The sequence below is a fragment of the Mirounga angustirostris genome, unplaced genomic scaffold, assembly GCF_029215605.1.
Source record: "Mirounga angustirostris isolate CCGP_5_RB_7025 unplaced genomic scaffold, mMirAng1.0.hap1 SCAF_3, whole genome shotgun sequence".
Classification (NCBI taxonomy): Eukaryota; Metazoa; Chordata; class Mammalia; order Carnivora; family Phocidae; genus Mirounga; species Mirounga angustirostris.
The window spans coordinates 130,990,400-131,014,657 of NW_026991711.1; the positions used below are offsets into that span (position 1 = coordinate 130,990,400).

Here is a 24,258-nt window from a genome sequence, read left to right on the forward strand (position 1 = left end):
CCATATAGAAGCTCTTATAACCCTTCTATTTTGTTCATCTATAAAATGAAAATTATCATTGTTTCATGAGTTGTTGTGAATGCCTTGTTCATGCATGACAAATACTTAGAACAAGGCTGGGCATAATAGTCTGTTCAATAAACGGTAGCTATTTCCAGTATCTTTAAAATGATTTTAAAGTATATTCATTATATTTATTAAAGGAGCAGACAGAAAATTTTTAAAGAAGCAGACTGACAAATCATAGCACACCAATCAGTTTAATTTTAGCATTATCCTCCATAAAGCAAATTCTAATTAATACTGAGATATACATAATAAACTTATGACTTTGATAGGAGGAGTACTTTGTAAATTTTGTCAATGTGTAAGCGTCTCTGTTAAGCTTACTAAAATTTATTTTACAATTTTTTTTAACCCAAAGGAAGCACAGTTTTGCCAGTTTTGAATTTTGAGCCTGAATGAATAAGCTTTAATGTAATTAGGCTCATTTGAAAAAATTTTTATCATACAAAGTAGGCGACCTTACTTATCAAAGAAAAAAACCCAAAGCTTACTGTGGTTAACAGGTTGTATTTATTATTTTCTATAGTTTCTAAAAAGTAGAATATATTGTAAGACTTTGTTAAAAATAATTCTTTACACAGTTTTTGGAAGGTTAGTGGCAAACATGGTTTACAAGTAAAAGATATAATTTTCAAACTAAAATCAGTTAATGGTCTTGATTTTACAGAAGCAAGTTAAGGTTAAGTTTAAATATCTGAAGCGGTTTCTACATTAAAGCATTTCCAAGAAATAGAAAACCAAGAAATTTAGATAAAGCACCAGCTGTCACCATGTCACCAAGTTAACACTAGTTCCTCACTGGTCCCCATCACATGATGACAAATGGGAGGAGAAAGGGAAGGAACACTTATAGAAAGAAACAGAATCCTGAAATTACATTTACTTAAGGGTTTCCCCCAAAGGCATCTTGGTCAAGTTAATACATTTCTGAGGAGCAGAAATAGGTTATAATAGTTAAGGCTCAAGATCATGCATTCATAATAAAATATAATTACTGACATTTTAGTGATATTGAATGTCATACAACATATTTAAAGTTTGCCATTTAAGTCAACAGTATACATATTTTCTTTCTGAATCCTTTAGGATTTTGTAGGCACATTGAAATCAATCTTCATACAAAGGGAACAAATATCAGAATCTTGTATTACATGGATGCAAGTGGCTGCATTTATGATTATGTCAAAAAACAACTATTTGTACCTATCAAAGATAGGTACCTTTTAAAGATAATTTTAATAGTGAAAATTAATGTTTAGGATTTTCAAGTTTTCCAAACACAAAAAATTTTACAGAGTGTGTGTGTGATTAGAATAAAAACAGCAAAAACAAATTTAGAAAGATAAATAAGTGAAAACTAATTTGTATACACTAATATTACATAACATTACCAACAACAAACTTGTATTTTGATCTCCTACTCGGTGTCCTCACAGTTTCAGTGGTCATTTTCTTCCTCTAAGTTACAGAGAATCATAAAGAATAGTGAAAAGTATTTCAAAGTGGACCCAGTTTCCCAAGTAAGGATCAAGACTCTGAAAATGCCTGGACATAATGGCAACCCTTGACTCTTCTAATTCATATTATGACTTTCATTTGCCAGACCTCAGATGTTCCATTATGGATAAATGGTATAATATATATCAGTCTTATGATAAGATAATACATGAGTCTACTAACAGTTTCTATATCATTTTAGTAAACGTATACTTTAAAAAAGTATAAATGAGGAAAATATAGGCCATAATTCTAGGTCTCTTTGTGCTTCTCATTCTCTGAATCCATTCTGTTGAAGAGCTAGAGCTTAGGTAGAACTAGCCAAAGAGATGAAAAACCAGGAATCCAAAACCAATCAAATAATATTAATCCTCTGTAAAAAAATAAAAGAAAACAAAAACCAAAACCAAGGCTCCAGTCAAACAAACATGGTTTGGATCAGCCCAAGAGGATCTGTGGTTGATCTCAAAGGAACTTTCTAAGAACTGCCTTTTTTTTCTTCCCCCAGTTGGCATCTGTCTAGGCAAGTTAATGATTTAATGGCCTGTAGCACTGTATTTTTTAACACTATCCCACCTTAAGAAAGTACTTATTGTACTTGCTTATTTGTAACTAAGTCCTTGAATCCCATAAAGTAGACATAAAATATACGAGGAAGCCCCTTTTGCTACTAGTCTCTACTATCACCTCCCCGATCCTCTAGGAGAAGCACACCCCATAAAAGCCAGATAGAGAAAACAAGCCATTTGGATTATCAAATGGCAATTTTAAGGCATTTTAACTCACGAAAGTGATTTTAAGGGGTTGTCTTGGTTAGACTGAATATACAACGGTAAAAAGTAAACTTGACATGGAGTCTTGTGAACACAAGCTTAACTTCCATGGATTGTAGACAACTGGTAAGTAAAATCTTTACTTCTTTGATCTTTTTGTTTCTGATTCAAACTTCTAACATTTTTAGAAGGTGAAAAGGTGGTAAGTGGGATTAGATTTGGCCTTGAATAATTAGCTTTTCCTCAGCTTTGTCAAAATAGGCATTTCCTGCAGTAGCTTGAACTTCCTTGTCATCATCTATCATACGAATATCTGATGCATTTTTGTCGTTTTGCCTCAAGCGGTAACTTTTATAAGCACGTTGAATTATGGTTGCTGAGATTGCCTCTTGTTTTCGTTTCAGGGTAGTTGTAATTGGCTCATATGTGATCCTAAAAGGGTTGGCTGATACAAACCCTGATTCCATCTCTGAAATCATTTTCTCCATCCTCAAATCTTTACCCATAACTCTCTTTGTTAAAGCAAGTAAGATGTCAAGGCAATGAATTCTGTCTCCAGCAGCCATGGGAAGATCCATGGCAATGAGCTGGCCCTTGTTTGGTTTTGCCATAAACAGAGGAGGGTCAAGAGCAGCTGCAAAATCTGAAAGCTTGCTAGAGTCTATATACTGTGTCCTATCAGGATCAAACCGCTTCCATACCTGAAAAAATCTCCTAAAATCATCTTCACTTAATGTCTTGCCATTTTTTTTAGAAGCAATATTTAAAAATTCCATGACAACAACAATGTACATGTTTACTATGATCAGCCATGATATGAGTATGTAACTGACAAAATAAATAATCCCAACAACGGGGTTACCACAATCTCCTCTAACCTGAGTCCCAGGGTTAATTTTATCAGGATCACAGTCAGACCATTTACTGTTGAAAATTGCATTGAGCATCCCATCCCAGCCAGCAAATATTGTAACTTGGAAAAGACAGAGCATACTGCTGCCAAAGGTTTCAAAGTTGGACACATCATTAATTCCAGCTTCCTTTTTAACATAGGCAAAATTGTACATTCCAAAGATGGCATAGACAAACATGACCAGGAAGATGAGAAGACTGATGTTCAATAATGCTGGGAGAGACAACATCAAAGGGAGCAGTAGATCACGGAATACCTTTGGTCCTTTCCCAGGACGCAGGATGTGGATAATCCGTGAGAGTCGTATCAGTTCCATAATGGAAGGAGGCACAAGGTAGTATCCTATCGTCATAGGTAGAAATAGTTCTTGGTGTGGGAGAAGATAAAACAGGCAATAAAATCATTTAAATATGATTGTATTTAGAGGAATATAAATTATTTTATTTCATTTATTATTTCAATTACTTATTTATTTCAACTATTTATTTATTGTTTCAAGTATTATTATATCATTTTTTCTATATGTTAAGATCATTTTATTAATCCTTCCCATACAACAGAACATATTGAAAGTGGGAATTAGCCAAATATTAATTGTGGCAATTTTCAGGGTCTCTAGCAAAATTTGGGAGAGAATTACATGTATCATCATCTTAAGAGTACTATTGGTCAAGTACTTGTGGAATCACAGATGGTATAGTTGTATAAAGAAATTTAGTTCAATCCAGTCTTTATTGGATATCTAATAAAGGTGTCATGCAAATATGCAAAAGTGAATGACCTGACTTTTGTTCCCAAAGACCTTATAATCTAGAGAGTAAAGGTAGATATTTAAAGTAATTATAATGCAAGGTAGGAAGACCTAGTTGATAAATATAATTACAAAAATGTCTGACATTCAGTGATTCACAGATTATAATTTAATTTATTTATTTCATAAATAGTATTTGGGCCCTTAGCAGCTTTAAATCGAATTAAGTAAATGAGCCTTGGCCTAGAACTTTTTTTTTGTGGCAGTTGTGGGTAGATGAGGGGACTATGGGAGTGAGAGACATAACAATAAAACAAGGTAAAATTACAGTTACCCTAAAAGTATAGGGGATGTTCTCTGGAAATACTGGAGAGAGTGAGGTTCATTTTGAGTTGAGAAGGTGGGGAGGAAAGAATCCCATGAAGCTTCTAAATGAGATGGTATATTTGTTGAATCGGGAAGGATCATGTCTCATATTTCCATTCAATTTGGTCATTGTCGGTGATGACATTCTCTCTGACATTCTATCTTACCTATATCTTCATCTCCACATTGTTTTAGTGAATCTTCTGCTCTGACTCAAATTTTCATTTGTCCTCACAATCTTCCAAATTCTTCCATTATGCCAGAGGTATACCTATTTAATTGTAGACAATTTTTTCTACATCCTCTTCACTACATTTTCTTCACCTCCTTTCTTAAGTAAAATCTGACTTTATCTTGAGGACACTATCTCCCTTGGGACATTGTCAAACGCAGACAGCTCGTTCTTCCTGCTCCATATTTCTCGGGGTAGAAAAATGGAACGATCAAGCATCTTTCATTCTTTACAATGTGATTTCCAGACACTTTAAGTCAATTTTAGAAAGAAAAAAAAGAATTTTCTGTCCTGACACATTGTGGATCATGCCACTGAACTGTACTATCGCCTACCATTTCTTGGCTCTATGATCTATTTATTCCTCCTCATTTACACTCATTGGAGACTTAGTACTTGGCTCACTGTGGCTCTTTCCACCCCAATACCTACCATCAACAGCTCATTGAAAGGCCAGTCTTTTTTTCTTTGACTTTCTTAACTGTAATAATTTCCATCATCTAACTTTAGTCATATGCAGCTATGGCCACATTCTGGACCCAGGATTCTTCACCTTCTGAGATTTCAAATTCAAACAGCTTTCTGTCTGACCGTGATTTGCTCTCCTTCAAGATCTCTGATTCAGTAACTCTCACTTTCATCCCAAAGGGCTTTTTAATTCCATATTCCTCTATTTTCTTCCTATCAGCCCCTTCCTGCCTTTATGTACTTTTCTTTCAAGCTTCTTGTGCTTGTCTATCAATAGTTGGACTGCTTCTACTACCAAATGAATAGGTTGAATTTTCTGGAAGCACAAGTGGGCAGATAGTTTGTCCACATTTTCACTACTAACTATATAAAATAGTGTCTGACACAATAAACATTTAAATATTGTCTCTCATGGAGCTTACATTCTAGTATGTGTCTTATGTGGAGGCAGTCAATAAACAAACTTTTCCCTGCCTAAAACATTTTTATTCTAGATTCTTTACTTGGTTATCCCCTTATCTCTATTTAGATTTTCCCCTTGTCTCTATTTAGATTTTCTTCATCCATGCAGTTTCCTCTGACCTCTACTTACTGTTAGGTTCCCCTCACTCTTTTGTGCCACTGTAATACCCTGTGCTTCTTCCCTTATCACAATGTTAATAGCACATTAAATATGTACTATTTAATCATCTGTATCCCTTACTAGATTGTAAACTATGTGCATACAGGGATTATGCCTACCTTGTTTACTATTGGATTCTTTGCATATAGCATAATGTCTATTCACAAAGGGGATAATCAAATATATTTGTTAAATAAAAGATGGAGATTCCCGGGTAAGAGAAAACTGGTGATAAATTTATTAAAGCCTAACACTCTAGTGTTGTGAAAGTTGTAAACAGTTTTAGAGATTAGAGAAAAAAGAAGAATAGGGACCGTGAAAGGTTATATCATGCTAAGACATAAAAAGCTCCTTCTAGGGCCATCCTAGAAAATACTGTATGTGATACACTGAAGGGATGACCTCTGAAGTAAAGTGTATGTATTAATTCAACAAGTATTTTTGAATACCTATAGCTGCCAGGTAAGTGTACATGTATGAATGCAAAAATATAAGCCATTCCAATTGGAATAAGAAGGATCCCTTCTCTGTTTTGCCTATTAAGAGACTATATCTCAGGACACTTTTAGTATAAGAACTTGCCTGAATTAGTATTACTATAAAAGAAAATCTGACTAAAAATCTTACCTGTAGCAGAGAAAATGACCACCATAAAATCAAAAATGTTCCATCCGATGGTGAAATAGTTGCAATGGAAAGCGATGAGCTTCAGTACACATTCTCCAGTGTATAGTATAATAAGAATTAAGTTAATCCAGCAGAGAGCAATGTCCATATTTTGACTCTGTTCATCACTTTGTATCATAATGGTTATTGCTTGAAAACAGATAAGAGCTATAATGATGGCATTAAAAACTTTATTTGTTACCAAGTCAAAGATGAATCCTTGGAATTTATTCTGTGGATGAAAAAAGGAAAGGTATAACAGCCTTATTAATAGGTTATATACACACACATATTGTCTGTATGTTTATAATTTCCCTCCTAGCATAAACAGGAAAATACATGAGGGCCTAAGTTTTTACCAAACTATAATTATATTGCATATAGTCAAAAAAACAAAAGACCATCCAAACTTTGTTAAGGAACATATTTTTAAATTTTGTCAAAAGCATTTGTGAAGAATTTCAAAAACACATTTCATTTTTATTTTAATTTTATTTTTTATTTTTTTTAAAGATTTTATTTATTTATTTGACAGAGAGGGACACAGCGAGAGAGGGAACACAAGCAGGGGGAGTGGGAGAAGGAGAAGCAGGCTTCCCGCCGAGCAGGAAGCCCGATGTGGGGCTTGATCCCAGGACCCCGGGATCATGACCTGAGCCAAAGGCAGATGCTTAACGACTGAGCCACCCTGGTGCCCCAACACATTTTCCTTTTTAAAAGAGAATATACAAAAGAATTTTTTTCCTGAAGCTTAAAAAACAAATCTAGAGGTTTTCTTACTCCTGGGCGACGGATTGTTTTTTGATAGTCCTCACACAACAGCCTCCTCAGTGCACGGGATTGTTTCTTCTGTTTGACTGTTATAAAGATATTTGAGCCTCCCTGGTAAAGAAATGAAAGAAAAAGATTTAAAATCACATTGAATCTAAATTTTACCTTACCATTAATAGACATTTTGGAAAGCTTGGTAATTACTGATTTGATATTTTACAAAGGGCATAAAGGCAATGATCTAAATCACATTTAACCACGTCTGACTTTCTGCACACAAATCCACACTAAACACACGTAGAATATATGGTAATGACTGATATCAATTATCTTTTGGTTCACTTTCTTGTGGGTAGTCAACTTTTTTATCTTTTCAGGCTCTTGAGGCCTACCTCATGTTAAACAGAGATAAAGGAGAAACAGTGGGGGATAAATGGAAAGGTTTACTAAGAAAAATTGAATTCAAAAGCCAAAGGTAAAATTGGTTTGTACCTCCTAATAAGCAGGAAAAAATAGAATTGGTCATTTATGTGTTTTTATAAGTTCATATATTACTTAATTTTCCAAATAATACTTACCAGAAGATATTTTTATACTATTACACTAAAGCACCTTGTGCTTACATCTTCATAGCACCTTCTAGAGCTTATGTATCTTTGTGTTCCTAGTGCTAATTTCAATATCTTATACAAAATATATAAAGTGAATAAGAGGTAAACAGTTAATGTTTTGTTAATCTAGAGATTAGGAATTATTACTGCCCCAAGTCAGAACTTAGTCACTTAAATTTGACAAGTCACCAATTTGAAGTCCAGAAGCAGATCCTAGGATGTTATCCCATTGGGTTGAAGTCCCAAGAAGCTGAAGCATCCAATCAAATGCATATTTGAACACTGTTCTCCTAATCCCATTTGATTAGCAGAGACTGAGAGCGGTTTGTTTACCAGATTCTGTACATGGCTGAACTTTGATGACATGGCTGAAGATAGAATTTCAAAACAGACTATTTTTTTCTTTGATTTTTTAGAAGGCTTTCCTACACCTCTAGAAAATAGGTCTCTGTGGTTAAAATAAGCAGGCTTAAAGGACTTTTGAGGCCTTTGCATTTGCAGAAGCCCTGAAGGAAATCTTTGGGTGGATATGGCGCCAAATGGGCTGTTTGGTTCTGTCCCTGAATTGTCTCCTACTTGTTTCAAGCACTCCTATTTAGGCCATATATTTAGGATTTAGGGTTCTCTCTACTTCTAGCTGGAAAAGCTACTGTGCTGACAAAGATGTCTATGTTGGTTATGACTCTAAAGCTTTGAACATATCAGAGAGTAAAAATGTGTAGCTTATTTTTCTTGAACTTCTTCACATATTTGTGCAGATGTACCACAATATTATTTGTTTGTCAGCATGTCATTTTTTACAAACATATATATAGAAACACTTGTGACTTTTAACCTTTAAACTTGCCCATTTACATTTGAATATAGAAAACAATGTAAAGATGAACATTTTATCAATATTTCCCAATATGTAGGAATATCAACCTGTTTTTTTCTAGCTAAGTACTAAATAAAAATGACATTAAGCTGAATCCCAAACCAATTATTTGAAGCAGGACATTTTTATAAATGTGCTTGATTTTCTCAGGCATTAGTGAACAAAGAATATTTGTACTTATCTTTATTTTGTACTTGTTGAAATTAGCAATAATAACACCGATCAGCATACTCAAAGGAAGAAATAATCCGATAATAATAAAGTTGATAAAGTAACAATACATGTAGATGTTGTCTTCAAAATTAGGTTGCCTATTTACCTAAAAGTTAAATTAAAAAATAAGCAAAATAAGATAGGGCATAGCAGATTTTCAGGGCAGTGAAAATATTCTGTATGATATTGTATTGATAGTTATATGTCATTACACATTTGTCCAAACCCATATAATGTACAACACCAAGTGAACCCTAAGGTAAACTATGGACTTTGGGTGATTATGATGTGTCAATGTAGGTTCATCCTTGGTAAAAATGTGCCCCATTCTAGTGAGTGGTGCTGATAATAGGCCATGGAGTGGGAACAGTAGGTATATGGGAAATCTCTATACCTCCCTCCCAATTTTGTTGTAAACCAAAACTGCTCTAAAAAGCAAAATCTTTAAAAATAAAAATAAATTAAAAAGTGAAAAAATAAGCAAAATATTGATACACCAACTTTTTAAAATATAAGATTTGTGAAACAATTTACAACAGGAAAAACTAACAGTTCTACGTGAGGTAATGTTTCCTCTTTGTTTTTGGTGAAGTGATATCATTGCTTTATGTGGATTTTAAAGTTTACTGCATTGGTTTAAACACTGTTATGAAGTCTGATAATCCTTCAAATGGGCCTACTGGGCTTCAACCACTGTACCTAATCCTGGAAGGATTTCATTTTCATTTCATTTGCGAAATATGCAATCTGAAATGTATTTAATTTCTGTCTAGCATAAGCATTTACTTTTATCATGTTATTTATCCTGTTATTGTTGGTACCCTGTTCTTGAATTGCGAAAATAACTTTGCTTGAACCTTAGCAATGGCTCTAAGATGATATTGTACTTACACCAATAGAATCAACTGCTGAATTCATAATAGTGATCCATCCATTAAATGTTGCCTGTAAAAATGGCATGTATTTAATTCTTATGGAAATCTTAAGCTTCATGGCAAATAAAATGTAAAACTCAATTTGTGATTAATATAGTAAAACATGATTAGTAAGGCTGACCACATTTCAATTTGCCATGTAATTGAGATCTTTATCATTTTCATTACTGCATTTATATTGTCCATTAACAAGTATTGAAAACCACTTAGCTTCATTGTAGTAGCTTAATTGTAGTTGATAACAAAATATTGTAAGATAGTATAAATAGAAAGAGAGAGAGAGGTAGATAGATAAATGGTAAATAAATACATGCTGCCGAAATGTTATTTTTACTTTTAACTGCTATATATGTGCTTTTCTTTGGGGGAGGTAAGACGAGGATGAATGATTTATCTCCTCATTTCTTTCTTTTTTTTTTAAAGATTTTATTTATTTATTTGAGAGAGAGAGAATGAGAGAGAGCACATGAGAGGGGGGAGGGTCAGAGGGAGAAGCAGACTCCCTGCTGAGCAGGGAGCCCGATGCGGGACTTGATCCAGGGACTCCAGGATCATGACCTGAGCCGAAGGCAGTCGCTTAACCAACTGAGCCACCCAGGCGCCCTATCTCCTCATTTCTGTTAGATGTTGGGTGACTGAGGAGCCAAAGCACTAAGTAGAAACAAAACAGTAGTACCCTGAGCTGGACCAAAAATTGTGACCCTATTACCTCATCAATGATGGCTGAAATAGGTTTCCAGTACCTGCCATCTCCCCTGTCAATCCTACCTTCATCTGTACTTAGAAACTTCTCCCAGCAGAGGAGGGTCTATGTTTCACTTTTGTCTTTCCAAACAAGCCTAGTGTAGCATGTCCCATAACATGTATCTACTAATAATTGCTAAAATATGTTACAACCAACTCTAGTAATCATCCACATTTTGTCCTTTATGTCCACCTATAATATGAATGAACATATAAAAACATTGATTAAAAAATCAGAAGTGAACTTACTACTTGAAGCAATGAAAGGAACCCATTTCCAACATTATCAAAGTTCAGTTTTGCATTCTCCCATGGCATGGATTCATTAAACATAAGGCTTTCACACTGACTCTTATTCATGACTTTGGATATAGGAAACCTTTCTCCACTTGTTGGGTCAATGCATTCATAGAACTTGCCAGCAAATAAGTGTACTCCCATGATGCTAAAAGCCAGCCAGATCATAAAGCAGACCAGAAACACATTCAAAGCAGGTAAAGTTGTTTTTATCAAAGCTCTCACAACCACCTGGCATTTAAAAAACAAACATGTAAACTTTAGGTAAGAAACGTGAATTCACTTTAATTAGAAATACTAAATGTAATGTCATATAGAAATAACGAAAAAAAAAAAAAGGCCGTCAATAAAGATTTAATAGGTCACATGCCAGTATTTGAATAACATAAATAATAAATTTCAATGAAAAAATATACATTAAAAATCCAGACATTCTCAAAATTTTTGTACTAAAATAATCACTAAGAGGCAACAGAGTTGATTAGCAAAATAATTATTTCACTGATTTAACATGTGTATCAAACTTCCTGTATTGTGCCAAAAACGGGGAAGACATCTGAACATGTGTGAATATATGTGTACGTATTATTTAGAAAGTACATAAAATGAGAAAGAAATAGGCCTACATCTAAATCTTGGTGATTCTAACTTTTGGGAGGATTAGCCTACAAAGCAGACACTGAAGTGGCAGGGGAAATAAGAGGAAGACCAAAAGATCGTAGATCAATGAAGTCAAGGCAAGAGGCTATATCAGGAAACACTGAATGAACAGCTGGAGCCTGCAAAATCACAAACCTCCTCACTTCACCACTCTATGTCACAGGTGAGCCACTCCAGAGCGGGAAGTGTGGGAAGGAAATCTACAACCTCGACTTGAATAACAGTAATAGTCTAGAATCACTGTCTCCATTTCCTCAACTTAATAGTATAAATAGAAAGAGAGAGAGAGGTAGATAGATAAATGGTAAATAAATACATGCTGAAATATTATAATCAGAATTTCATTCTCATCCCTCCACTATAGCTGTTACAGCAAATGTAAACCAGTTCCTATAGCCAACAGAAATTTTCACTCTGCTATTTCTTTGTCTTTCCCTTAGCATTTACACTTTTGACTGCTTTCCCCCAACCTCATTTCTTTCTCTTTTTTTTGTGAGGCACCATCGATTCTCTTTGCTACCATTCTATCCTTCCTTCCCTCAGCCATTACTGGATACATATTCTTTTTGCTGTATTTCCTTGCTGATATTCCTAGTTTTCTGGCTTTGAATAAATGTTTTAACTCTTAGTTGTGCTTTCAGTAACACTTCATTTTATTTCTAAAACTAAGTCACAGATCCTTTGTTGGCACTTAAGGTATTTTGAGAGGCTCACTGATACCTCTAAAGAAAAAAATGCTATGATTATCAGAAAATATACTTATGGAAGAATAAAAGAAGTAGATACACTTGACACAAATATTTCAGTAATCAGAGCACCCAAGACTGGAGCTTATTAAATATATAAAACATTAATTTTGTAATCATGTGACTCCTTATATATTCAATGACATATTTTCAGAAATCATTCAACTACAGAACTTCCAGAGGTTGAGATGAAGCTTAAGATCTGAATCTGTAATAGAACAGAACAGAGAGCCCAGAAATAAACGCACACTTATATGGTCAATTAATCTATGACAAAGGAGGCAAGAATATACAATGTGAAAAGACAGTCTCTTCAATAATGGTGCTGGGAAAAATGAGCAGCCACATGCAGAAGAATGAAATTGGACACTTTCTTATACCATTAAACACAGATAATTTTCTTATTGGATCCTATCTATACTGACTATGTGGCATTCTGTAATATTAAGCAAATAGGCAGGTTAATGATAATCTATGTAAATGAAAAATGCAAGAAAACATTGATGTGTGATTATGAAATGAAAGGTAAAATTAGATTTTTTCTGCCATTTCTGCACATAGTTGAGCACTGTATATTACATAATTATACTGTGTTTGGTGGTCATCAACTCTGTTTTCTTAATTAGGTCAAGCCATAGGGAGCAGATTTCTATTTTAGGCCCAAAAGATTGAACATTAGTTGTTTTATGTGGCTCAACCTATTAGTTTTTCTCACATTGTTCAGAAGAGGTTTTAACATGTTGGTGAGGGAGAAAGGACAAGAATTCATAATTTGTGATGTGTGACTTAAAAAAAACTAATTTATTTTAAAATTCACTTTTATTCAATATAATTACTTAGTGTGTACAATATTCCTATAATTTTAAACAACTAGGTGATCAAAGTTTCATTTTCTGTCAGTTGTATTTTTAACATTGAGATAATTTTATTAATACTCATAGATATCCATGTGGGCTAGAATGGTATTAGTTTTTGAAACTTTATATTTTCTCACAACTATTAGGGGCTTTCTTCTTATTTTTATGACTTTTCATATCTTTTGAGTAATAAAGACCTAATATTTTAGTAAGTATAACTAATATATCTTTCTTCTATATATTAAAATAGTAGAATATAAGTTTTTTGCATTAATATTAAGGATGCAAATGAGAAGACTATGAAGATTTAATTTGTAGAAGTTTAGAAATCTTAAATAAAAATCTACACATTAGCTTAGAAACTTTTTTCTTACCTTCATTCTTTCAAATTGAGATAGAACTCTGAGTGCCCGAATGAATTTAATGGAAATAAGTGGTTTTAATTCCTCCCGAGATTTGCCGATTAAGCTAAGACAAAACACCTAAATATATTTAAGGAAAAAAAGAGTTAATAGGGTTTAATTTTAACTTAATCAAAAAAATCTGCAAAATAAACTTTGTATTTATTACAAAAAAGATAAAAAGTCAAACCTTACCAAGAAATATGCAAAAGATTTAATGTATACTTCCATATATCTTAACAATGACATATAGAAATGTATAAGAAAATAACTGTGTTAAAATTACTTTAAAAAAGATAAAACAAATATTTTCTGGTAGTAGGAATATATATTATTGAGATAAACAAAAATTTGTATATTTGACATACTTTATATCAATTTTTAGTTTGACATACTTTATATCAATTTTTAGTTTGAAATTAGATTAAGAATCAGTTTCATGATTTTTTTGCAATCTAGTAATAGTATACTATGTATTCATAAAAGCAAAATTTGGAATATATTTACATATGAATTCAAACATAAATATGGTTAAGATAATAGAATAGGATTTCAGAGAAGAGGATCAAGGAGGATATGAATATTTTTAAGTCCAAGTACAAATTACAAAAATGTATACAATGATACTAAGGTGAATAAGAGACTCTTAATCTCAGGAAACAAACAGGGTTGCTGGAGTAGAGGGGGGTTGGAGGGTTGGGGTGGCTGAGTGATGGACATTGGGGAGAGTATGTGCTATGGTGAGCGCTGTAAATTGTGTAAGACTGATGAATCACAGACCTGTACCCCTGAAACAAACAATGCATTATATGTAAATTAAATAAATAAATAAAATAAAAATAAAAATAAAATACTAGAGACTTAAAAAAAAAGATGCTAAGGTGATTTTTTAAAGTAAGCATATGCATAAAAATCATTCGGGGTTGGGGTGCCTGGGTGGCTCAGTGGGTAAGCGTTCAACTCTTGGTTTCAGCTCATGTCATTATCTCGGGGTCATGAAGTTGAGCCCCATGTCTTGGGCTCCATGCTCAGTGCAGAATCTGACTGTGATTCTCTCTTTCCCTCTCCCTCTGCCCCTCCCCCTGCTCTCTTTCTCTCTATAAAATCAATCAATCAATCAGTCAATCTTTTAAAAAACCAAACAGGATTAATAAATGTTAATAGAAATCAAGCAAGATGGTAGAGTTATGATTAACTTTTATAATATCTTCATATATTCTGTACTTTCATTGCTTATAGGATAGGAGCCATTTGTTCATTGAACAAAAATTACTGAGTACCTATTATGATACATGAATTGTTCTAGGCACTGGGGATAAGAAGAGAATCATATTGGGAAAACAATTCTTCCCTAAAGGAGCTAACCTTTCAGTGGGGGAAAACAAACAATCATAATGAATAAACAATGAATATCAATTAATATATAATATTAATAGGTGCTATGGAGATGAAGAAAGCAGAGAAAGGAAAAGGGAGCATTGTAGTGGATGCAGTTTTACATACAGTAGTGCAGAAAGACCTAACTTCAGCATTTTTATTTGAGCAGATGTAAGTAAGGTGAGCCATCCAAAGTTCCAGGTGGAAGGAAAAATAAGTGCAAAGGCACTAAGATGGAAGTCATCTTGGCATACCTGAAGAACTTCAGGAAGGTCAGTGTTGGTGGAGCAGTCTGTTGACTGGGATGGGGGAAATGGACAGTAGGAGGAGATAAGACTGGATCATGTAGAGACTTGTAGGCTTTGATTGCAGAGAATATAGCTTTTTACTCTGAGTGAAATGAGGTGTTTATTGGAGGGTTTCAAGAAGAAAAGAGACTTGAGCTGCTTCTATTTTACAACAGTAGAATGCATGTGGTTGCTCTGTGGAAAACAGAATGAAGGTATACAGTGGTGGAAGCTGGGATCTCAGGCTGAAATCTGTTTCAGTGATCCAAATGAGAATTTTTGGCACTTGGATCAGTGTGGTGAGGGTGAAGGTTATGGTAAGTAATCTAATTTTGAACATATGATTTAAAAATTGAGTCAACAGAATTTAAATATTTGAGGATATTGATGTGCAATAAGCCTGTTCTGTTAGTAATGGGTTCACAGGTGATTGTTAGAATAATCCAGGAATGAAATGTTGAATTTTTAAAATATTAGGATGAGAAGAAAAGGACAATTGTTAAGCATTACATTACAGGGAATTTTGGTAACTGAAAATGTACAGAGAGAGGAGGATATAAGTAAATGCAAGACTTAAGTAAGAATCAGAGTAAAGAAGAAAATCAAATAATAAACTTTTAAATTTTTCTTTAAAATACATACAATAACAACCATGAAGTCTAGCCTGTACCAGCCATTAATGAAATAGGCTTTAAAACCATATGCCATCCACTTTAGAAGCATCTCCAGAATGAAGATGTAAGTGAAGATCATGTCAGCATATTCTAATAAGATTTTAATAGTCTTTCTCTGGTCAATATATATATCCTCAAAAGCCTGTGGATAAAAAATTTAAGGATTAGTATACATGCAATTTCTAAAAAATCTTCAGCATAGAAAGGAATGAAATACCCTCCCTAGTAAGCACTTGGTGAGCAAAGTCATAGGTTGTAGTTTAAAGGTTGGTTCAATTTATTTGGATTTATTCACATAATCCATAAGTATCATTTTCTGATCCCATGCCCATAGCAGACATTATTAATCGGTCCCAGAACTTCTTCTTATACAGACTGAACTTGGCACAGTGGTCCAAAAAACTCTCAAATCAGTTAATCACACTAAATATATGAGGTGAAACCTTTACTCACATCTGACTGGTTCTTATCTCTAATTCCATGTTGCCAACTCACAGATATATGCTAGTTGCTAATAGAGAAGTAGAGATTTTTTCTAAAATGTGTCTTCAGATATCCACACTGCTGTTAAAAGAAAAGTCACAAGACTTGCTCTGCTGCAGAAATAATCAGGTAAACCAGTGGAAGCACATGAATATGAAATAAAACTATAATCATTTCTCCAAAGCTTCTCAGATTTAATAGGTTAATCTTAATTTTACTGTGGAGGATGCCAAGTCTGACAATGTCATTTAAAGCAATTTTGTGTTTTTATTTTGGCACTGAAAAAAGGCAATAAAGTACCAATAACGTCAGGCAGACCTGTATCAAAGTGCATTAAAGGTCAAAAAGTAATCAAGGATTAATATAAGTGTATGCAAATAATGGTGTGATTCTTATAAGTCTAATGTTAAATAAAAGAAAATATAACATGACAGTAGAGTTACTGACTTTCAGTTGAACCAATTACGGAGTAAAAGTGTCTGTATAACTAAATCATAAATATCTAAAATGATTATAAAGGACTTTATTACATGTATTTATTTATTAAATAGTATAGAATGCAAAATAATATAAAAAGATACACAAAAGTCTCCAATTTAAAAAAAACACAAAGAATGGGTAAAACTGATCTATGGCAGTTGAAGTCCACATACCAGCTACCCACGGGGAGTGTGGAAGTAATTTTAGGGGTCAGAGTGTGTGGTTCTGGAGTCCATGTAATGTTCTATTCCTCAAGCTAAGTGACAGTTCCACAGGTGCATTCACTTTGTGAAAATTCTTTAGCCTATACACTTAGAATTTCCATGGTTTTCAGTATGTGTGCTAAATATCAATATAAAGTTTATTTAAAAAATGTACGCAGTACAAAGTCTGGTTCCCAGCTGTGACTCCATTTTCTCTGTGCATTTCACAATTAACTATTTCTTGTGTATCCTTCTCTGATCTTCAGTCAAATATAAGAAAATAATATACATTTTATTTTTCTTTACTTCCTATGTAAAATGTAGCATGCCTCATTCAATATGAAATAAATAAAACAATTTCAAAATACATGAGGGACCGTAGGAAACATGAATGTTAATAGATATCTAATAGATATACTTTATTCTAGATCTTCCTTTTTTCATTTATTACTATATCTTGAAATATCAGCATGCATACAGCTTTTGTATTTTTTTAAAGATTTATTTATTTATTTATTTTAGAGAGAGAGAGTGAGAGAGAAGGGGGAGAGAATCCTGAAGCAGGGTCCCTGCTGAACATGGAGCCTGACCTCGGGCTGGATCTCAGGACCCTGAGATCATGATCTAAGCCAAAACCGAGCTGGTGGCTTAACCCATTGAGCCACCCAGGCACCCCAGCTTTTGTATTTTTAAAATAGCTGCACAGTATCCCATTGTGTGACTGCACCATAGTATATTTAAACAATCACTTATGGACTGTTTTTGCTTTTCAATCTTTTTCTATTACAAAGAATTCTTCAGTGAATAGCCTTGTAAATGCCTTTAATACATGCTCAGATATTTGTAGGATACTTTCCTAGAATTAGGGTTGTTGGGTCAATGAGTAAATACATTTTTGGTTCAAAGGTTGTTTGAAAGCATAGACAGTACTTCTCTTTCCTGATTGAATTGGTATCAAAGCACTAGCACAGTAGACAGTATGTATGTGCATATTATTAAACTTTGTCTCATACATAAAACTTTATTAAAGTAAGAATTAGATATCTAACATTCATTTTTCCCACTGTCATTCATATATTTCAAAATTGCTTTACTTATTTAATATTGGAAGAGGCATATACAGAATTTAAGAAACTGTAATGTATGTCTTCCAAAGGTAAAATCACAGAATATGAACTTTGCTGCTATAAAAAGTTTTCCAGGGAAAACTAGCATGATGACATTAAGTAACAGATTTCAGGTATATTTTTTCCCATAAAAGCCTCACATACTTACTTACCAGAGCACCTGTGCTGAGCAGAGTGACAAGGCCAATGAAACACTTAAAACAACTGTTTTCCACTATCTTGCAGCAGGTTTTCCTTATGTTCTGCCAAATTTTTCCTTTCTTGGATTCTCTACTAAGTTGGCCAGATGAAGATCTTTGTCTATAATCTGTCAAGAATGAAACTGCTAAGAAGAAGAATCTTAAAAATCATGAAAAAGTAAACATCTCGGGGCGCCTGGGTGGCTCAGTCGTTGAGCGTCTGCCTTCGGCTCAGGTCATGATCCCGGGGTCCTGGGATCGGGTCCCGCGTCGGGCTCCCTGCTCAGCGGGAAGCCTGCTTCTCCCTCTCCCACTCCCCCTGCTTGTGTTCCCTCTCTTGCTGTGTCTCTCTCTGTCAAATAAATAAATAAAATCTTTAAAAAAAAAAGTAAACATCTCAAACTTTCTCCCATATTTACGGAATCTAATAGAGGTGCTCTCTGACTTATAAACATTTGATTTTTACCCCTGCTGCTCTGACCACTGCAGTCATTGAGGAAAGAAAAGAAAAACTTAACTTGTGAGTAGTTTGGGAACAGTACAGGGAAAGAAATTGTGAAAGGCAGAGATGACTTAGAATATCCCCTAGCCTTGTGGGACAGAGTCTGAGAATAGACTTTATCCCCTACCCTTCAAAAACAAACAAACAAACACAAAAAACACATACAACATCTTTTACATACCACATTTTGGTATAATGTCTGGAAGTTCATTCTCTGAAGATTCACATGGCATAATAATCATTCTCATTTAAGTACATAGATATTTATGAAACATTAAGAAGTATAATGTTATTTAAGTCAGTTAAATTGATGTCAGGTCTTAGGTGGCATGAGAATGGGATTCTGATTGAGACTATCTGAGGAGCTCCCCTGGATTACAGAGTACTTTGTGGGTAGGATGCATGTGCAAGGGTTGAACTCTACCTTCTGGTTAAGAGAATTAGCTTATAAAACCCCAGACTTGAGAAGACAGTGCTTAACAGGTGAGAAAACAAAGAAACAGGGGTGGGTGGAGTTTAAAGTCAATGCATTTCATTTTAGAATTTTACCTACTGTCACTTTATACATATTTGGTCAAAATATATATATATAGGATATGTTTCCCCCTTTGTCTTGAATGATACAAGTCCTAGAAGTTGAGCTACTGAGAGCAAGTTCTTGTTTTGAATAGAGGAATTTGAGCATTTAGCAGTTATCATTCTGATTTCCAGTGATTTCCAATGTCCAGAACCTGTAATTATTTGTTAATCTTTCTAGGAAACTAATTTGAATTATAAGTCATCAAGACATGTATGTTACATATCTCGTAAGTCAAATGACTGAAGCCTTATACATTTCTTCATATTCATATGAGAGATAAAAATAGATCACCATTACATGATTTGTTTTCCTATGAAAGATAAAGGATGTTTTCATATGAGTATTTTGAATATCGACTGTATCCCATGAAGCATAAAAATACACAACACATGCACACATGCATGCACACACATACACATACACTTATTTAATCTTTTTACCAATCCTGTGAGGTAAGTTTTATTATTATCCTCAGTTTACATATTAGGAAATGAGCCTGAGAGGGGTAAGTAAAAGCTAGTCGATGGTGGGCTGGGATTCGAACTCTGGCTATCTGATTCCAGAGCCAATGCTCTTAACTACTGTATTAAACTTCCTAGGAAATAGGCCCTCTCCCTCTTATCCAAATGTTGACTTTTTTATTTACATTCCCTATAAATTTTATCAGGATTCATATGGGCATGTGTGTATGCACCATATATTTGTGTGTGTGTTCCTTAACCAAATTAATAAACTCTCTAAAATTAAAATATATCCAATAGTATTAGGTTAAGAGAAATTTAGTCTAATTTCAATATAATGATCAAAGGAACTTATTTTTTTTTAAAGATTTTATTTATTTATTTGACAGAGAGAGACACAGTGAGAGAGGGAACACAAGCAGGGGGAGTGGGGGAGGGAGAAGCAGGCTTCCTGCGGAGCAGGGAGCCCGATGCGGGGCTCGATCCCAGGACCCTGGGATCATGACCTGAGCCGAAGGTAGACGCTTAACGACTGAGCCACCCAGGCGCCCCAAAGGAACTTATTTTTTTCTTACCGTTTTTCAGATGCTTTGGCTTCTCACATTCATAAGCCATTTCTTCTTCTTCAGAGATAGCAATGTCGACTGTACTGCATTCAGACGAGCTAGATTGCTTTACCTTCTGAAAAGTAAAGTCCCACCAAAAAAGCTGTGATTAAAGCTTCACTGGAGTTCATGTCATTTTCAGAAATAAGAAAAATTGTGTACAGAAAGACTTCTATCAGGTTTAAAGACTTTTCAGGCTAATTTCAGGATTGACATTAAAATGCATACATATCTCTGTGAGTTGAGGTTTTAAAAAATTAATTAAAAATTCATTTAAGCTAAAATATTTAACATTCAGTTCATAAAACCATTCTCCTTAAAGATGTATAGAATACTGTATCTCCAGTACCCAAAAGGATTTGAGTTTCAAAGCTCTCTTGAAGTTATTCACAAGGGTTCCATATATGCCCTTTCAGCTAGATGAGCAGTATCAGAATATTACCCCTTGATGCTAAAGATGGGTAGACAAGAGTGCACTTAGTTTGTATTGTACAATCTAGTCCAGATATGCTTGTGTTTACCATCACAGGATAGGACTGATGTGAAGTTATCCTGAGGTGAAATGAAGAAATGGCACAAGGAATAAGGGTCAGGAATAGACCTGGGAAAGTGGTACCAGCCCTATGGAGAGAGGCTATTTGCAGGGATTGACATTCTTTCTCACTCTGCTCTTGACTGAAGTTCAAGTCTGTATAGGATAAGATAGCCATGACTTTGTATATGTGGTAATAATGCATGTGAAATGCATGGCTTTTATTTGAAATGATTATTTTCTCACAATGCTTTATTTTACTTCATTTTAAAATAAATATACAACGTATCATCCTTTAAAATGCCCAAGATCCTAAAGTTAATAAGGAAGATTATTTTATAATTAAAAAGTAAGATAAATGTATTAAAACATATGGGAAGAAACATTCTTATTTCTTAAAGATTAAGGAAAGATCTAAGTAAAGTATATCAAAAGGAAAATTATAAGTATTGTGTCCTACCGATTGGTCTTATCCACAATAAATGTCAAGGATATCTAATTAGGAAGCTCTGTTTGCCTTAGACCTTACATGGTCAATTGCAGTAAGACATTTGGTGCTCAATTAAAAAAATATATCCATCAGGAGATTACTCTTAAACAAATTGCTTTTATTATTTCAATTCCTCATATTTTCTTTATTTCTGATGAAATAAAGGCTCTAGCAAGGTACTGATTTGAAAGTAAACAATAAATAAATGAATATTATATAGCACTTGAACATTCAATAATTGAAAATCATACACCTTATATTTATGTTATTTTAGAATTCTTACATCAACTATTTGATGTCATTTTTCCAAACGTTTTTTAGTATGTATTATTCTAAATTTAAAAATAAATCAATTGGGATTCGAAATTATAAATAATTTTATTAGAAGACTACTTAGTAGCATGAGAAAGCGACCATGCTATACTGTTACATTATCAAAAGTTATAAAATCCAATGTAAAGTTCGATGTTATTTTTATGACTATATAAATTTAGTTATGTTGCAACTAAAAAATGGCTGAAAGTTTAAATACCAAAGAAAGAAGAGAATGTATCTCAGAATTATCAAATCACATGTGATTTTATATTCTTTGTTTTTTGGTAGATCAGCATCCTAAAGCACTCATGAGTTGTATAATCTTTAAAGTGTTTAAATTAAAAATGTAACTAAATATACAGATAACTGAATAAACCTATGAGTAGCTAATCAATCAACAGGAGCATTGATTTTTTTGCTGCAAATTATGCAGCATAAATTACAACTCCTGAAACCTCACCATTTACAATTATGTTTAGTGTCATCCTTCCTATATATGTTCATATCCCAGACTTTCTAATGAGATTGGCAAGAAGTTTCCCGGAGCATCTCAACATGATGTGCTGTGATAAATAGCAATTTTACCCAGAAATAGATGGTAGTCAAAGTTGTAAGTGAAGATATGTAAGTGTAGCTGGAGGAGAGTTTTCCCTGTTTTCTAGAACTGGTATTAATTAAGGGAAAATGAACCTAAAAATATTGGGCATGCTAAGGAGTGAAAGTGTTTCTCTAACACAAAGATAGATGCCTTCACTAGGAGCTGGAAGGATTTTGAATAACTGCAATTCAACTCCTGTTAGGCCAATTTGAGAAGTTATTGCAGAGCAGCTGCCAAGCTGGAAGAGATCTGGGCAACAAGATGGTGCCAGAGACTTTTCTGGGGATGTGGAAAGAGACATTGTCTTCCCCCACTCAGTGCCTGTGAATGATCTGAGATGGTTCCCTACTGAGGTACAATGCAAGAAGCTCACAGAGCAGATGTGATCCCTGTAGATGTAGCTTTCTATTAAATTACACCTCCTACTGATGTTGATTCCAGTAGGGTGTACATTTTAGAAGCTAAGTTAACAGCAATATCTATACTTCTTTGAATGTGTTGTGTTTTTTGTTGTTGTTGCTGCTTTGTTTTGTTTTGCTTTGTTTTGTCCTGGAGTTGATAAAGCTACACACTGCTCACAATTCAAGCTGGTGGGTTTTCTTTATTCTTTTAGGCCAACTCAATTATATATGTTATAGTAAATGTTGCAGAAATAAAGTGACAAGAATCCTATAATTTTAGCAAGTAAGAAAGTATTTTAGCTTTCCTGTAGTCCAGTTTCACATTTCAAAAATGATAACGCCCAGGAGAGTTTAATGATTTCTCTCATAACACACATTGATTTTGAAAACTTAGTTTTCTTCAATATGTTTTCATCATCCCATACTGCCTGCTTATTAATTTACCAAATTTTGCAATTATATTATCTAATTTTACTAAGTGTTAACTATAGACTGGACATTGTTCTATGCACCATTGAACTATTTTTCTCAGTCCTATCCTCCCTAAGAAATAGATTCAATTTTACCTGAATTTATAGAGAAGGAACCTGAAGCTTAGACAGGTAAATTAACTTGATCAGGAGCATACAATCAGGAGCAAGGAGTGCTATAGCTAGGATCGAATGGGTTCTCTAACTCTGCAACTTCAACACTAATTCACTTTCTTACCAATAATGCCTCAAATCAACAATAGCAATCAGAATATTCAAACATCTTACCTCTTTACTGCTCCCATCACCTGACTTGCTTTGAACCTCCTTATTATCCAGATTTTCTATATCAGATTCTCCTGAAGCAATTGGTACAGTTTCTGAGGCACTAGGACTGGGGATAAGTGATTGACTCTCATTTTCAGTCATTGTGTTTTTCTCTGTGCCACTGCTTTTTTCCTTATCCTTGAGGAAATCTTGAGTGTTGCTTAATTCAGAAAGGGTATGGTCAGAAATAGTCTCTTTAACATATACAGCATTTACATTGTCCATTGTGTCCTTTGAAACATTTTGATTTTTGCATAACATTTTAGAAAGCACATAGTTTATTCCTTTCTGAATCTTTGCCACTGCACGCTGGAGATTTTTTGCTTCATCGTCCTCTTCAGTTGTTGTAGCCTTGTATGAACTAAATGAGCTCACCAATGCCAGGAACAGGTAAATTATCTAAGTGAGGAAGTAAATGAGGTTAAGTTTATCTCACTTTTTGTTTCCTTCTAAACAATAAAACATCTTTTTTAAAAAGCTAACCTGAGATTTGCAAACAGAATACGAACTACAATGCTATGTAAACTCTACTGTTCTTACAGTGGGTCAAGTGCTGTGCTAAGAGTTTGTACAGCCAGAACTCATTTTAGGGTCACAACATTCTATCATTTGTTTCTCTTTTATATATGAAAAAGGCAAGGCTTACAGGTGTCAAATATCAAAGGTCATATACATTGGACTCAAGTCTGTCTCATTCCAAA

The 24,258-nt window shown here is 34.0% G+C and overlaps 1 protein-coding gene across 3 annotated transcripts in view; it reads right to left on the reverse strand.

The window, feature by feature from the left end:
• Positions 1–557: 557 nt before the first annotated feature.
• The window catches only part of SCN7A (sodium voltage-gated channel alpha subunit 7), an 86,555-nt gene continuing 62,854 nt past the window's right edge, over positions 558–24,258 (reverse strand). For all 3 annotated transcript variants that reach the window (XM_064586643.1, XM_064586644.1, XM_054506154.1), the window contains 11 exons: positions 23,519–23,956; positions 20,395–20,500; positions 18,250–18,404; positions 15,773–15,946; positions 13,440–13,547; positions 10,755–11,033; positions 9,718–9,771; positions 8,795–8,932; positions 7,135–7,239; positions 6,316–6,586; positions 558–3,615 (listed from right to left, as the gene is read on the reverse strand). In XM_064586643.1, coding sequence (XP_064442713.1) covers positions 2,549–3,615; positions 6,316–6,586; positions 7,135–7,239; positions 8,795–8,932; positions 9,718–9,771; positions 10,755–11,033; positions 13,440–13,547; positions 15,773–15,946; positions 18,250–18,404; positions 20,395–20,500; positions 23,519–23,956 — 2,895 coding nt within the window. In that variant the 3' untranslated portion in view covers positions 558–2,548. The remainder of the gene's footprint in view (positions 3,616–6,315; positions 6,587–7,134; positions 7,240–8,794; positions 8,933–9,717; positions 9,772–10,754; positions 11,034–13,439; positions 13,548–15,772; positions 15,947–18,249; positions 18,405–20,394; positions 20,501–23,518; positions 23,957–24,258) is intronic.